The sequence below is a fragment of the Passer montanus genome, unplaced genomic scaffold, assembly GCF_014805655.1.
Source record: "Passer montanus isolate IOZ18808 unplaced genomic scaffold, ASM1480565v1 scaffold72, whole genome shotgun sequence".
Lineage (NCBI taxonomy): Eukaryota > Metazoa > Chordata > Aves > Passeriformes > Passeridae > Passer > Passer montanus.
Genome location: NW_024372370.1, coordinates 789,498 through 801,670, shown reverse-complemented (window position 1 = coordinate 801,670; position 12,173 = coordinate 789,498). Strand labels below are relative to the sequence as shown.

Below are 12,173 nucleotides of genomic sequence, written 5' to 3'. Positions count from 1 at the left end.
ATACAAATGACAGGAATTGACAGCCCTGATGTGAGGACTTAACATCACACAAGGACAGCTCCCTCCAGAAGCTTCATGTGGCTTGAGGTGACTGTTATTTCACAGTACATCATATTGACAACTGGATGCCTTCTTTTAACACCTCAAGTACCATTCAGAATGTTCCTGAATTATTGTCTTTCAGAAGTCTTCTTAACATTAAAGTGATTATCTTCATTTAAAGAGATAATAGCTCTCATTACTTGACACAGAAAGAAAATGTTTCCATTAAGAAAATCTGTATGTTCACACATTTCATTAGTCCTTTTGCTGTGGCTTTAGCAAAGAAACTATTGTATCAAAGTGCGTAATCCTCCCATAGGTATCTCTCTGGGTCAGGGATCATAAATCCAATTCACAACCTGTCAGCAGGTACACATGAAAGCAAAGGAAAGAATTGTGGGATCAGAGAACGGTTTGTGTTGGAAGGAACCTTAAAAATCATCTGGTTCCAACCACTGCCATGGGGAGGGACACCTTCCAGTAAACTGGGTTGCTCAAATCCCCATCCTGGCTTCCCTTGAATGTTTCCAGGAGTGAGCATCCACAGCTTCTCTAGGCAACTTGTTCCAGAGCATCACCCTCCCCAGGGTAAATAATTTCTTCGTTATAACCTAATCTAAATTCATCCTCTAAACAAGAGGAAGCTTGTAAAGCTTTTCAAGGAAAACAAATAACTAACGTAAAGGAAAGATATTTTGTGCAATTAATAAACCTTGTATTCTGGGAAGTAATCTGATGACTCCTAGAATGATTGCTTCCTCCCATTTTCTCCTTGTGAACTAACAAACAAATATGTTTGATAAATTGGTACTAAAGTGCAAATATGGTTAAAAAGATATATAAAATATCTGTTGCTGTGGTTTTCAAGAAGAACATGGATTAAAAAATAGACATTGGAACAATGCTTTGGTCCTGTGTCCAGTGAATGATGATTATGTGAAAATTGTGAGAGATCTAACCTGCTGTCTGAGCTCATGAAAATAGCTATTTGATTTTCTGGCAAGGAATGTTGTTTTGCTCATTCTCAGGCTTTTCTCAGGAACATTTTGCATTGCCAGAATCTCAATGCTTTTTGCAAAGAGCATAAAGAGGGATAAGGACAATCTTTTTTTTCTTAGTTTTTCTTGAGAAAAGCTCAAGAAAAATTGCATATGTTTGCTTTTATATAGAGGAAATATATGTGCAGGTAATAGTTCCAGACATGCTGTAAGATACCAAAAACCACATCCAATTGTCTTACTGGAATGAGAATGTCCAATATTTCAATATATTTTTATTTGTATATCACTGTTTAGTAGAAGACTCTGGTTTGAAACTTGAAATTATTTGTCTCTAGTGGATCACGTTGATTGCAAGTAGATAAAAAATGGTATTGATATACTTTTAGAGAATATGCTGCAACCACGGTAGAAAAATATCATAAAAATAAATTAAATATTGCCTTAAGACATTCCACTTTTCCAAACAGTGGTGAAATGTGTATTTTTAATCTGTGTTCCACCCTTGTGCATTACATCATGTGCGAAGTGGCTAAACATCCCTTAAGGAAAAGAAACAGAAAAGGGAATATGGCTCAAATTGAATGGTAGACTGGTACTATTTTCAGAAACAAAAGTAGGTATAGTGGATTGATTTTATTTTTTTGCCAGTCTCATTACTGAATAAAGCCCCAACTTTGATAAAGTTCATCCAATTAAGAGTTTTTATACCTCATTAGAATGGAGGTTAATCTTGAATTGTATTCATTATAAAGGTCATGGACAGTGTAATTGTGGAAGATGCGACTGTAAAGAAGGATGGACTGGGAAAAAGTGTGAACATCCACATTCGTGTCCAATGTCAGTTGAAGAAAGTGCTAAGAAATGCCAAGGAAATTCCAATTTACCTTGCTCTGGAAGAGGTAAGCATATTTTTGGAAGAATTTTCATGCCTTTAAATGTACTTCCATTAAAAGAATTTTTATAGATGCCCAGCATTACTAGTACTGAAAAATGTGTACCTTCTTGGCTTACTGTGCATGAATCACACATGTATAACTTGTGATTTAGGAGGAGGGAGGAGAAGAATACAGAGGTCACCTATTTTTCCTGCTTTGCGTTTTATTTTACATGTCTTAGCATTTATTTTGGAGATTTTCAAGGGTGCTTTGAAAATTGCTGTAGTTAAGTCTTTATTAGGAATACATTAAAATATGGATTCAGTCTGCACATTTTTTGACAAAAGTGGCATGAGATTTTCAGCTTGTGTAAAATGTTGTGGCACCATTGTGATAAGGACTATTTGGATTTACTCTGACTAAGAAACTGCCCATTAGGTGCAGGACTGACTTCTATAAAATGCAGCTGTGCTTCAGCACAGTTTGCTGGTTAGCCATTGGCTTTTCATTTGAAAGCATTTCTTTGTGACACTGTAGCCTTTTCAAGAGCTTTGACTAAAAATATATACTAAGTCATACACACACTTAAAAGATACATTGCAAGCAATTTTTCTCAGAAGGAAAAGGACCTGCTAATTTTCCTCTGTCACTGTGTGAAATGTGGTTTTCTGCAGAGAGAAGAGAGAAAAGTAAATATGAGACAGAATATTGCTAGAACTGGTAATTGAAGTTGTTATGAATTCTGCCTATTTTAGTATTTTCTGGGAAAGGCCTAAAGCTTCTCTTGAATTACTGCATTTGACCCTTAATGTCAGTTCATTTGTGATTTATTCTTTCACTAATACTATCTAACATAGTCAGAAATTGTAGGCTGTCCACCCAAGTTATCTCTGTGATAATTGTACTATTTTCCTCCTGTAATTGTGTAGCAGCTCATTTACTTCCTAAATGTAGCATTAGGAGTACCTTAAAAGAACTATGTATTAACAGGCAGTTGCTTGATCTTTTCTTAATTAAGCTGCCATTTTCCAGTTAATTGTCTCTCTCTTTTCCTGCTAAAATTTTGCAACAGAATTTTTTGCTACAAGTTAGTTGGAGAATGGGCATCTGTAGAGAATTAACTGCATTCTATATTTTCATGCTTGCAAGAATGATAACTAAAAGAAAGGAACATTGACTTTTGATTTATTTTTTTACTTATTTAATACTGTATAATTTTTGTTCCTGTCCTCATGGATGTTGAATTTATCTTCTTTCATCTGCTTCACTAGAAGTTGTGTACCTCGAGATGTTTGAATCAGTTCTATGATTTAATTGCATTGTCCTCCATGAAGACAGAGGAAGAATAAAAATAATAAAAACAACTTTAATTTGAATAAATATATAGTACTGAATTTTTAAAGTGAAGTATAATAAGAAGAGTAAATGTAAAGATTTTAACATTAATGACAACAATTCTACCCTTTTGGCTTTCTGCAAAAGCGCCTAATGATGCTGGCAATGTTGAGATTCTGGCAGTAAAATAGGTAATTTTCAGGTGAAGTGATTTGACTGAGTGACCTGTTAGTCAAAAATTTCAAAAGCAGTATCTATGGGAACAAAAGGCTTAATTGATAGTGGGTCTCACTGAACTTTGACTTCTGAACAAGAAGAGATCACTAAGGTGTTCAAGGAGTGCAAAAGGCACATATGTAGATTCAGGACATAATGTGATAGACAGCTGCTGTAGTGAAAGAACAAGAGATTCTGCATTCTAGGCTTGAAAAAAAAAATCCCCATGAAAACTTCCATTTAAAAATGGAAAGCAGTATCTTGTTTTAGTTCTATGAACAATTTTGTTTAAGACATTGCGAAGATATTTTGGTCTACTCATCTGTGTTTTACTAGACAGTGTATTTTTTTTAACCCTGGACTCTTTGGATTTCCCCTTCTTCCATGATACTTTGGATAAAAAGAAAAGTGTAAGAAAATTTCTGAACTGATAACATAGGGGTTAGTTCCTATGAAAATTTGTCATTGGACTTGCATAGTTAAATTTGGTGCCATATGGAAATCCCACTACTTGTCATGGCAAGAAGTGTGACACAAGCAGATGAATCAAAATAAGGTTGTCAAATAAAACACAATCTATTTCAAGTCTTCAAGAGTGGGAAAGGCTGTAGAATTGTAAAAACATCCCCAATTTTTCTGATGTCCCTAGAGAAGATTGTGTGATGAGGAAAAGAAAGTCTGAAAAGGAAATTTTGTCTTTTCCATTTGAAAATGATGGCACAAGGACAGTTATCCTTGCCCAGGTCAGTAATCCACTGTACTGCCAAAGAAGTTGAGTACTTAATGTCCTTATTTAATGGGATCCTTTGGTAAGGCAGTTTGTGCATGGAATAGGATACACAACAGAATTCTCAGAGATGCAGGTGCATGATTTTATAATTTTGCCATGTATTGTTTTCTTATAGAATGTTTTCTGTTCATCGGTACCTTTTGCTTTTAGATTTAGTTACTTTTGTTGTTTATAGCAATGGGAACTAAGAGAATTGGCGTACCCCACCCAGATTTTGAGAATCCCAGATTCCCTTAACTATCAGTCATATAATCTCATTGAGAGAAAAAAAGCTATAGAAAAATAAGAACAGGGAAAGAAAATGTGTTTTTGTAACCTTTAATGTATCAGGCATATGTAAAATTTGTATTAAAAATTACAGAGAATTGAAAGGAGGTTAGGAGGAACACAATTAGATAATTTAATAAATTATGATTTTTCATTCTATATTTTGCTCTTCTGAGGTTATATGAAACAGTGAACTTTGTTTTCAAGCTGTAATTCCCTTTCTGATTTTACCCACTCAGAAGAATAACAAGCTGTTTCATGGGTGCTGCTCAGCATGTGGGGATATCAGAAAGGCTGCCAAAAAAGTACTTCACCATGGTCTTATATTTCTTAGTTGCTCCAGGAGGTGGAGGAGAGAAAAGGCTTCTATTGACATGCTGAGTAGCAAAGGAAAATGTCTACATGCTGAAATGGTGTTATAAAGACAGAGCAATTATAAATTCTCTGGGTTACATCAATCAGGTTGTCGATACCATCAGTAGTTCCTGCTGTATATAAGGTGAGAGAAGATCACAAGAAAATTTTGAGAATAAAAACATATTAAGTACTTTCCAAAATTTACTTTCCTTACAAAAGTCTTTTGAGGGTGATTCTAGGCATCGTCATTCACATGAAGTGAAGAATTCCTTCTATACTCTTATTCCCAAGAGTGTTGCTTTTTTTTTAAACTTGCTCCGTGACTTTTAGCTTAGATGTAAAACTTTTACTTTTTTCTCAGTGAAAATCTGTTATTTTTAAGAACACACTGTACATCAAGACCAGTGTCAGACATAAAGGCAAAGACATACAAAAAAATCATTATGGTTTGAAATAAAGAGGTACTATATTGTTGTCAGGATTAAGGGAAAAGACAAACCGCTTTTCTCTTTAAAATGCACATCACTCACTTGAGTTTTCCCTTCAGGTACAAAGCAGATTTGAAAATAGTTTTAATAAAAAAGCCTTTAGGAAGAGAACTGAAAATAAAAAGAGTTGGTTTTGAGAATAATAGATGAGAGGGTGTTTTAGAAAATAATCTTGTTTTCCTCAGTTACCCTTGGTGAATGCAGCCGTTCCATGGCAGGTTTAGAAAGCCAGATAACCAAAAAATATTCTTATTGGTATTTTAACATTTAAATATATTTTCTATAATTGCTTTTATTTATTTGCATGGAGAAAATGAAACTATTTCTTTATTGGTGAAATTCTTCCTTACACTTATGCTCTGGCATGGGCTAACTGAAAAATGAAGGGATTTTTTGATTCTTTACTTACAAAGATTTCTGTTGTTTTTGAAAAAGCCCCTAAGCTCCATTTTCAAAATACTAAATCATCAGTTCAAATATTGTGTGTCATTTTGAAAGTTTTGTCATTTTGTCATTTGAAAGTTTACCAACAGCAATATTTTGCCCTTCTTTCTCTATTTAAAATTATTAGATTTTGATTAACTTAATGGAAGAGCAACAATGTTCAATGCATTCTTAAAGATTCCTTGTGGTGAGCTAAGACAGTGAATCAGTCCCTTGTGTTCTGTAATGCTATTGCCAGTCTGGCGAGATACCATCTCCTGAAGTCTGAAAGCATAGGTCAGTGATGACTACATAGAGCAGAGCCATTGGCCAGTGCTTGCTGCAAAGACTTAATCCTTTTTTGAAGCACCTTGTGTGTCATTTTGTATGATACACAGTTTATTCTGCTCTGAAACATCTCATTGCATGCAAATTGTTGTATAAACTGTGGTAGATTCCAGTTGGTACAAAATGGAAAACATACACAGAAGGAAAGAGAAACACGTATGAGATAATTGTATGTGTGTAGTGACGAGAGTGGATGGAACCTCAATAAAAATAATGTGCTAAATTGCTGCCTAAAACCAGGTGTAACTACATAACTCTCTTCTGACCTTTGTGAAGTCTTACATGACTCATGGAAAATATGACATAAAATATTCAGCTTGTAAATAATTTTGGGTTGGATCATTAACTACTATAGGTTCATAAAAACATTTGAATGACATAATTCAATATATGTTCAAGATTTTTAAATCTATACAAACTGTAATGTGGTAACCTTGATCTTTTCATCTCTACAACAGGTAAGTCCCTACAGTTGGGTATGGTGCCTTAAAAGAGTAGAAAGGGTGCTGGTGGCATGCATCACATCATGAGAACTAGTTCTGCTCTATTACCACTGGAACCTCATTGAGTATAGTTCTATAATGTTACAGTTCTGGTTCTTTTTTTCTAAGTGTTCTAAGTTATTAGTTGAGGACTTTGGAGTCTCCCTATAGTATGACATTGCCAAAACTGATAAACAAAATAAATTTCCTGTTTCTATTAGACACTTATAGAAGAACATTGCTTCTGAAGTCTATGGCTTGTTGACTTAGTAAGGAGAGATGATAGTAGAAGTTGCTATTTGAATAATTCACTATGCTTTCTACATGACAGGATGGGGTCAGAGCAGAAAAGTGTAAACAATCATAAGGTAAAATCTAGGTTACTACCCCTGCTACTAGCTCTTTACTGCAGCCCCTTATTATGCAAATTGTGCTGTTTAATTGAAGTGTAAATTACTCTAATGTACATCATCTCTGAATTTGGCATGCTGTTTTCATTCATTTTGCATGACCCCTGCATTCTGAAGGAGGTCTTAATTAAAGCACTATAGTCGACAGCCTGGCAGCAAGTAGCATTAGCATTATTAGCTGGTGTAAAAAGAACAGAACACAAATTCAAGTCATGTGTCACATCTCTAGCTTTCATCTCATCAACTTTGAGATCGAGCTCTTCTACATCTGTGTGCTTCAAGCAGAGAGGCACTCTTGCTGTGCTATTACTTTAATGCTGAATGAGCTGGTGTAACAGCATTTGTTATACAATTTGGAATACTCTTATATGCTGGACTAGCACTTTGCACTCCACTTGTTGTCTGTTGAAGTCTAAGGAAAAAATAGAAATAAATAGTTGCATCCCACTCCTTTTAGATTTGTGTATCAATAGTTTAGATCACTGATTTTAAACAGCTTCTCTGATTCGGGCTCAGTTTGAACCTTTCTCTCTTAATTGAAGCAGGGTTTTCAGGATGCTGTCTTTGTTAGGAAAGCTTCAAAATTTTAAATTTTAATTTTTTCTGGGTTTTTTTTTGAAATCAGGAAGTGCTCAGGAGCTCATCACTTCAGTTTTTCTCTCTAGAGGAAGTTACTTATTTGTGACCCACCTACAGCATTCCTTGCTGCTGTTTTTACCTTATACTGTTGTATAAGATATCAGGGACAGAGGAACTAAGGGAAGAACACTTCATATCTTCAGTGAACCCTTGCTTGCAGTGCTTATAACTCATTAGTAAAAAAATGTTTCATAAAGTACTTTGTTTCTGCATAAGTGCTTTCTTAATCTGTTCTGGAAGAAGCAGGGAGTGTTAGAAGATGTTTCTGAGATGTAGGTGATATTACAAGAGTGTGGTAATTCTGTAATAGAATTTTTTACTGTTCTGAATTTTCTCACTTGTTTTCATGATGAGAATTTTGAGAAGCAGTAAAGAATTGAGGAAAAATAATTTATCTGGTTTAGCATAATACTTAGGAATAAAGGCTGTGGAATAAAAGCCAGTATAAGAAAGGAATCTTTAAACCATGGCATCAGTGGCTAGTAGAGTAACAAGCACAGATGACACCTCACCAACAAGAATAATTTAACATGTTCTTTTTCAATATAATATGTTTTCATTAAAATATATTCCATTTTATTCTCACCAATAAATAAGGCAGTAAAGGACAAAAAAAATCTGATGTTTAAATGAATATGCAAGAGGCCAGATCAGTTATTTACATATGATATATCTGATTATTCATCTGTGATATATTAATATGTAATTACTTATTATTAGTGTGGTAGGTGTCTGCTACAGACCACCTGATCAAGAAAGAATGTAAAAGAAGCTTTGCAGTCTTAGAGGAGCCTCAAGGTTAGAGGCCTTGCTAATCACAGCCAGTTTACATGGGTTTTTTTCCAACAATCCATATGCCTCTTGGAGTGTGCTTGGAGGCACTGGTTTAGCTAAGGTTAATCTGAAGGGTAAGAAAGGATAGGGTACAAATGGCAAAAATCTGTAAAATAGCAGACTTAACTGCTCATCTGGTTTTCTGGTGGCTGTAAGCACTGGCCACGTGAAAGATACCTCTTATTTTCTCAGTCAGTGCTTCTGAAATGCTACCACCTCTGGACACTTTGCAAACTTCTTTTTGCATGTGATGCCTTCCTCATTCTTGTTCTCTTGATCATAACTCTTTCTCCAGCAAGGACCTCTTTCATTTGTAAAAGATATCTGTGAAAGAACTTGAAGGACAGGACTGCCTTCTTTCTGACAGATGGCTATCTTCTGTACATAGTGTCTTCCATATCCCAATCTTGATTAATTTTCCTTATCTTATTTCCCCATTTCAATTGGTGTGACTCTCATTTGCTGCTTTAAAAGTCATTTCTCAGTGATTGTTAGTGAATCTTTGACATGGTTGGCCTTTTTTTCAGGCACCCTGTTTTTTCAAATTGTTTGAACTTGATTTCTTTAGCAGAGCAGGCAACATAATGCAGAATGCAAACCGAGGGGGAAAAATAATATTCACCTATTTATTTAATCACATTTACCTATTTTTTATATAATACAAAAGTCTCAATATTGAAATGATTATCCAGAAAAACAGTGTGTGAGAAATAATAGGTTTGCCTAATACTGTGTGTGAATTTGGATTAAATGTTTAATGCTTGTTCTATTTGTATTCTAGTGAGATTTATAAATGTAGATGATTACTATATTTTAGAAGAATTCACCTACTTATTAATATATATTTACCTATATGTTAATATTTGTAATAGATCACTGTCTTAAATTAGCAAGCCAAATGATGCTGTTTACAACTGACAGAACATGGTTAGGATTAAAAATGTTCAGAAATAAGTGGATTCTTGTAAGTGCTACACTTTGCTACAGGCTGGCAATTTTAGAATGTTTTCCAGTAGTGGATTGCTGTAATTATCATAATTGCTATTACCTAATCAAAGACTGGACTGACACTCATTTATGCTAGACTTCCTCTAAATCTGTCTGTCTTCCTCTAATTCTGGTCTGTCTCTTTCATTTGATTAGATAGTGAGCTGCACATAAACCTACAACACATCAAGGCCTCTGATGGATGTTATGTGCTTGTAAGAGCCTGGAAAACAAATATATTGTTGTCAATGCTGGACAGAGAAACTGCACGCTCTTAAGCACTAAATCCTGACAGTCAGAGATTTGAAGTTTCTTCTGTTTCTGCTGAAGGATGCCGAACATAAATGAAATATATTTTTTTTTATAATCTGATTTTAAGGAGGTAGAATGTAAACTATTTATTCCAGTCAGTGAAGATATAGCAAATTAAAATTAATAATAATTTTTAAAGTAGCTCAGATTTTTGCTGCTCCAAACTGTCATCCTCCTTTGATTCACTTCAGAAAGCGATGTCTGGCCAGAAGTCAGGATTTATGAATGTCTTGAGTACTTGCAGAGATATGGGAATAATTCACACTGATGAAAAAACTATGCATTGCAATGTGCAAGGGTAATTGTAAGAAGAAATGTTTTTGCAATGCATACAACATGAGACATAGATGCAAGTTCATTTTGCATTTGTGCAAGCGACACAGCTATTTAAAATGGAAGTACCTTTAAGTACCTTCTGTCATGACTTTGGTATATCAAGTATTCTTAGTTTAATCACAGTAACAGGAGACAGTCTAAAAGAATCTCTGCTGGAAAAAAGAAGCAATTGAGATGTGTGCATGTGTTTATGTAAAAGCTGATTAGATTTCACAGCTTGTTCACTAGAACAAATATCTCCCATAAAGTCATGAAGTTGTACAATGCAGCAAAAACGGAGATTGTCTGTATTGTCCAAAATACTTACTCATCATCGTCAGAAATGTATGTATATTGAAATATTGAAATACTAGTGCATGAGTCAATTTGCATTTGAAAATGCACTTGTGTGTGCAAAACAGAGTCAAGTCATCATGGTAAATAAATGCTAGCTATTGTAAACAAAGAAGAATGTTCTGGGTGAGGTTCATCTTAAATTTATCTAGACATAAAATTGTTACTTCAGCCTTTGGTTTTGGTGGAATGATGGCATTTCTAAATCAGAAATTATTTGCCCATTTCTTCTATATTTCTGTATTACTGTAAGATGAATTGTCATAATTCATACTTTATCCTACTGTCCTTAAAAGAATTACTATCAGGATAACCTTTAGATGCCTGTATTTGGGTTCTGTGAATCATAGCAATTTACCAAATTATTGACCCCAAATGTAATGTCTCACTGCAGTATAAATAAAGGTAATAGAAGTCTGCTGGAGCAAGGAACCTCTGCTGTTGATATGCAGATAAGAGTCCTTTTCCTGTATACTTGTCATTTTAGAATGTTTTGAGCTGTCTTGGCAGTGACATCTTTACTAGTAAGTTAAATAGTTCTATGGATTACCCCAAGGCACTGAAACATGCTTGTTAAAGCTGGATTGATAGAACAGCCATTGGGCCAGTTTTGCCCTGAGCCAGCTAGGATTCTCTCCAAACAATTCCTGATAGTAGCTGAGGAATTGGTGTGGGCTAGTTACTGGTCCCAGTAGGCAGTCTGGATGAGGCTGCCTTCATGGAAGATGCTTTGACAGTACAGATGCCATTTCTTCTATTCCACTTGGCCTCAGTGCCAGGAAACTGTCCCAATCCAATTTAATTAATGAGTAAAGAGACATCTGTCAAATACTGCACTGGGGTTATTCTCATGAAGATTGAATTTCTTTCTGCACTGAGGTTGGTGTGGTAGCTAGGAAGCCTTCAGGAAAAGATGAAAGAAGGAGTTTCCAGCACACTGTGTCAAGGACCCACTGCTTACTCTGAAGCTGTTACTTGCTCTGTGCCTTCTTCAAGGCAGCAACTTGTGTGAAATAAATGGATCAGTCCTGACCCAAAATTGTTTTTGTATAGCGTGATAGGTGATTAATAGGTTCCTAGGCTGATTGAGTAATTTGATTTCAGCCTTACTTTGTGCTTATGAAAATTTTTACTTAAAATACCTGAAAGATCCTGAAAATTCAAATAAAACCAAATTTTAAGCTGAAAACTGTTAAGAATTCCAAATATTCAGATTGTTGGTAAATACCATGTCGTGTTTTTCTAGTATCTGCTTTTTGGAAAGGAAGTCTGGACTTGATAGAATAATTTTGGAGGTCCAGCATTCTGTGGGAAAAATGACACACCACCCTTTTTCTTAACTAGATCTAAACCTGACCAGGTTCTAACCTAATCAATGCTTGCTTGCTTATCTGTTTCATAATTTCTTGTTTGAGGAGTTCCTTATAATTCTGCAAGTATTTTGCTATGTTTTACTTATATTACAAAATGAGTTATTCCACTCCCATGTTAACTGCACATCAGTAGGGTATTTGAAGCACATAGGGACAAAGATTAAAAATTTCTTTAAATTCTGTTTGGAAGAAAGGCAATAAAAAGCTAAGCCAACTTTATTTTTCTGGTAGTCAAAAATAGACTTGCATGTTTATATCAATAGTTATGTTCTGCTTTATTAAATTCTAAAGTGCTGTTTGCCAACTTGGCATGAAGCACTGACTG

At 34.9% G+C, this 12,173-nt stretch overlaps 1 protein-coding gene across 1 annotated transcript in view; it reads left to right on the top strand.

The window, feature by feature from the left end:
* ITGBL1 (integrin subunit beta like 1) overlaps positions 1-12,173 on the top strand; it is a 123,470-nt gene that overhangs the window by 63,567 nt on the left and 47,730 nt on the right. Inside the window, exon 7 of the mRNA XM_039730453.1 lies at positions 1,796-1,942. Coding sequence (XP_039586387.1) covers positions 1,796-1,942 — 147 coding nt within the window. The remainder of the gene's footprint in view (positions 1-1,795; positions 1,943-12,173) is intronic.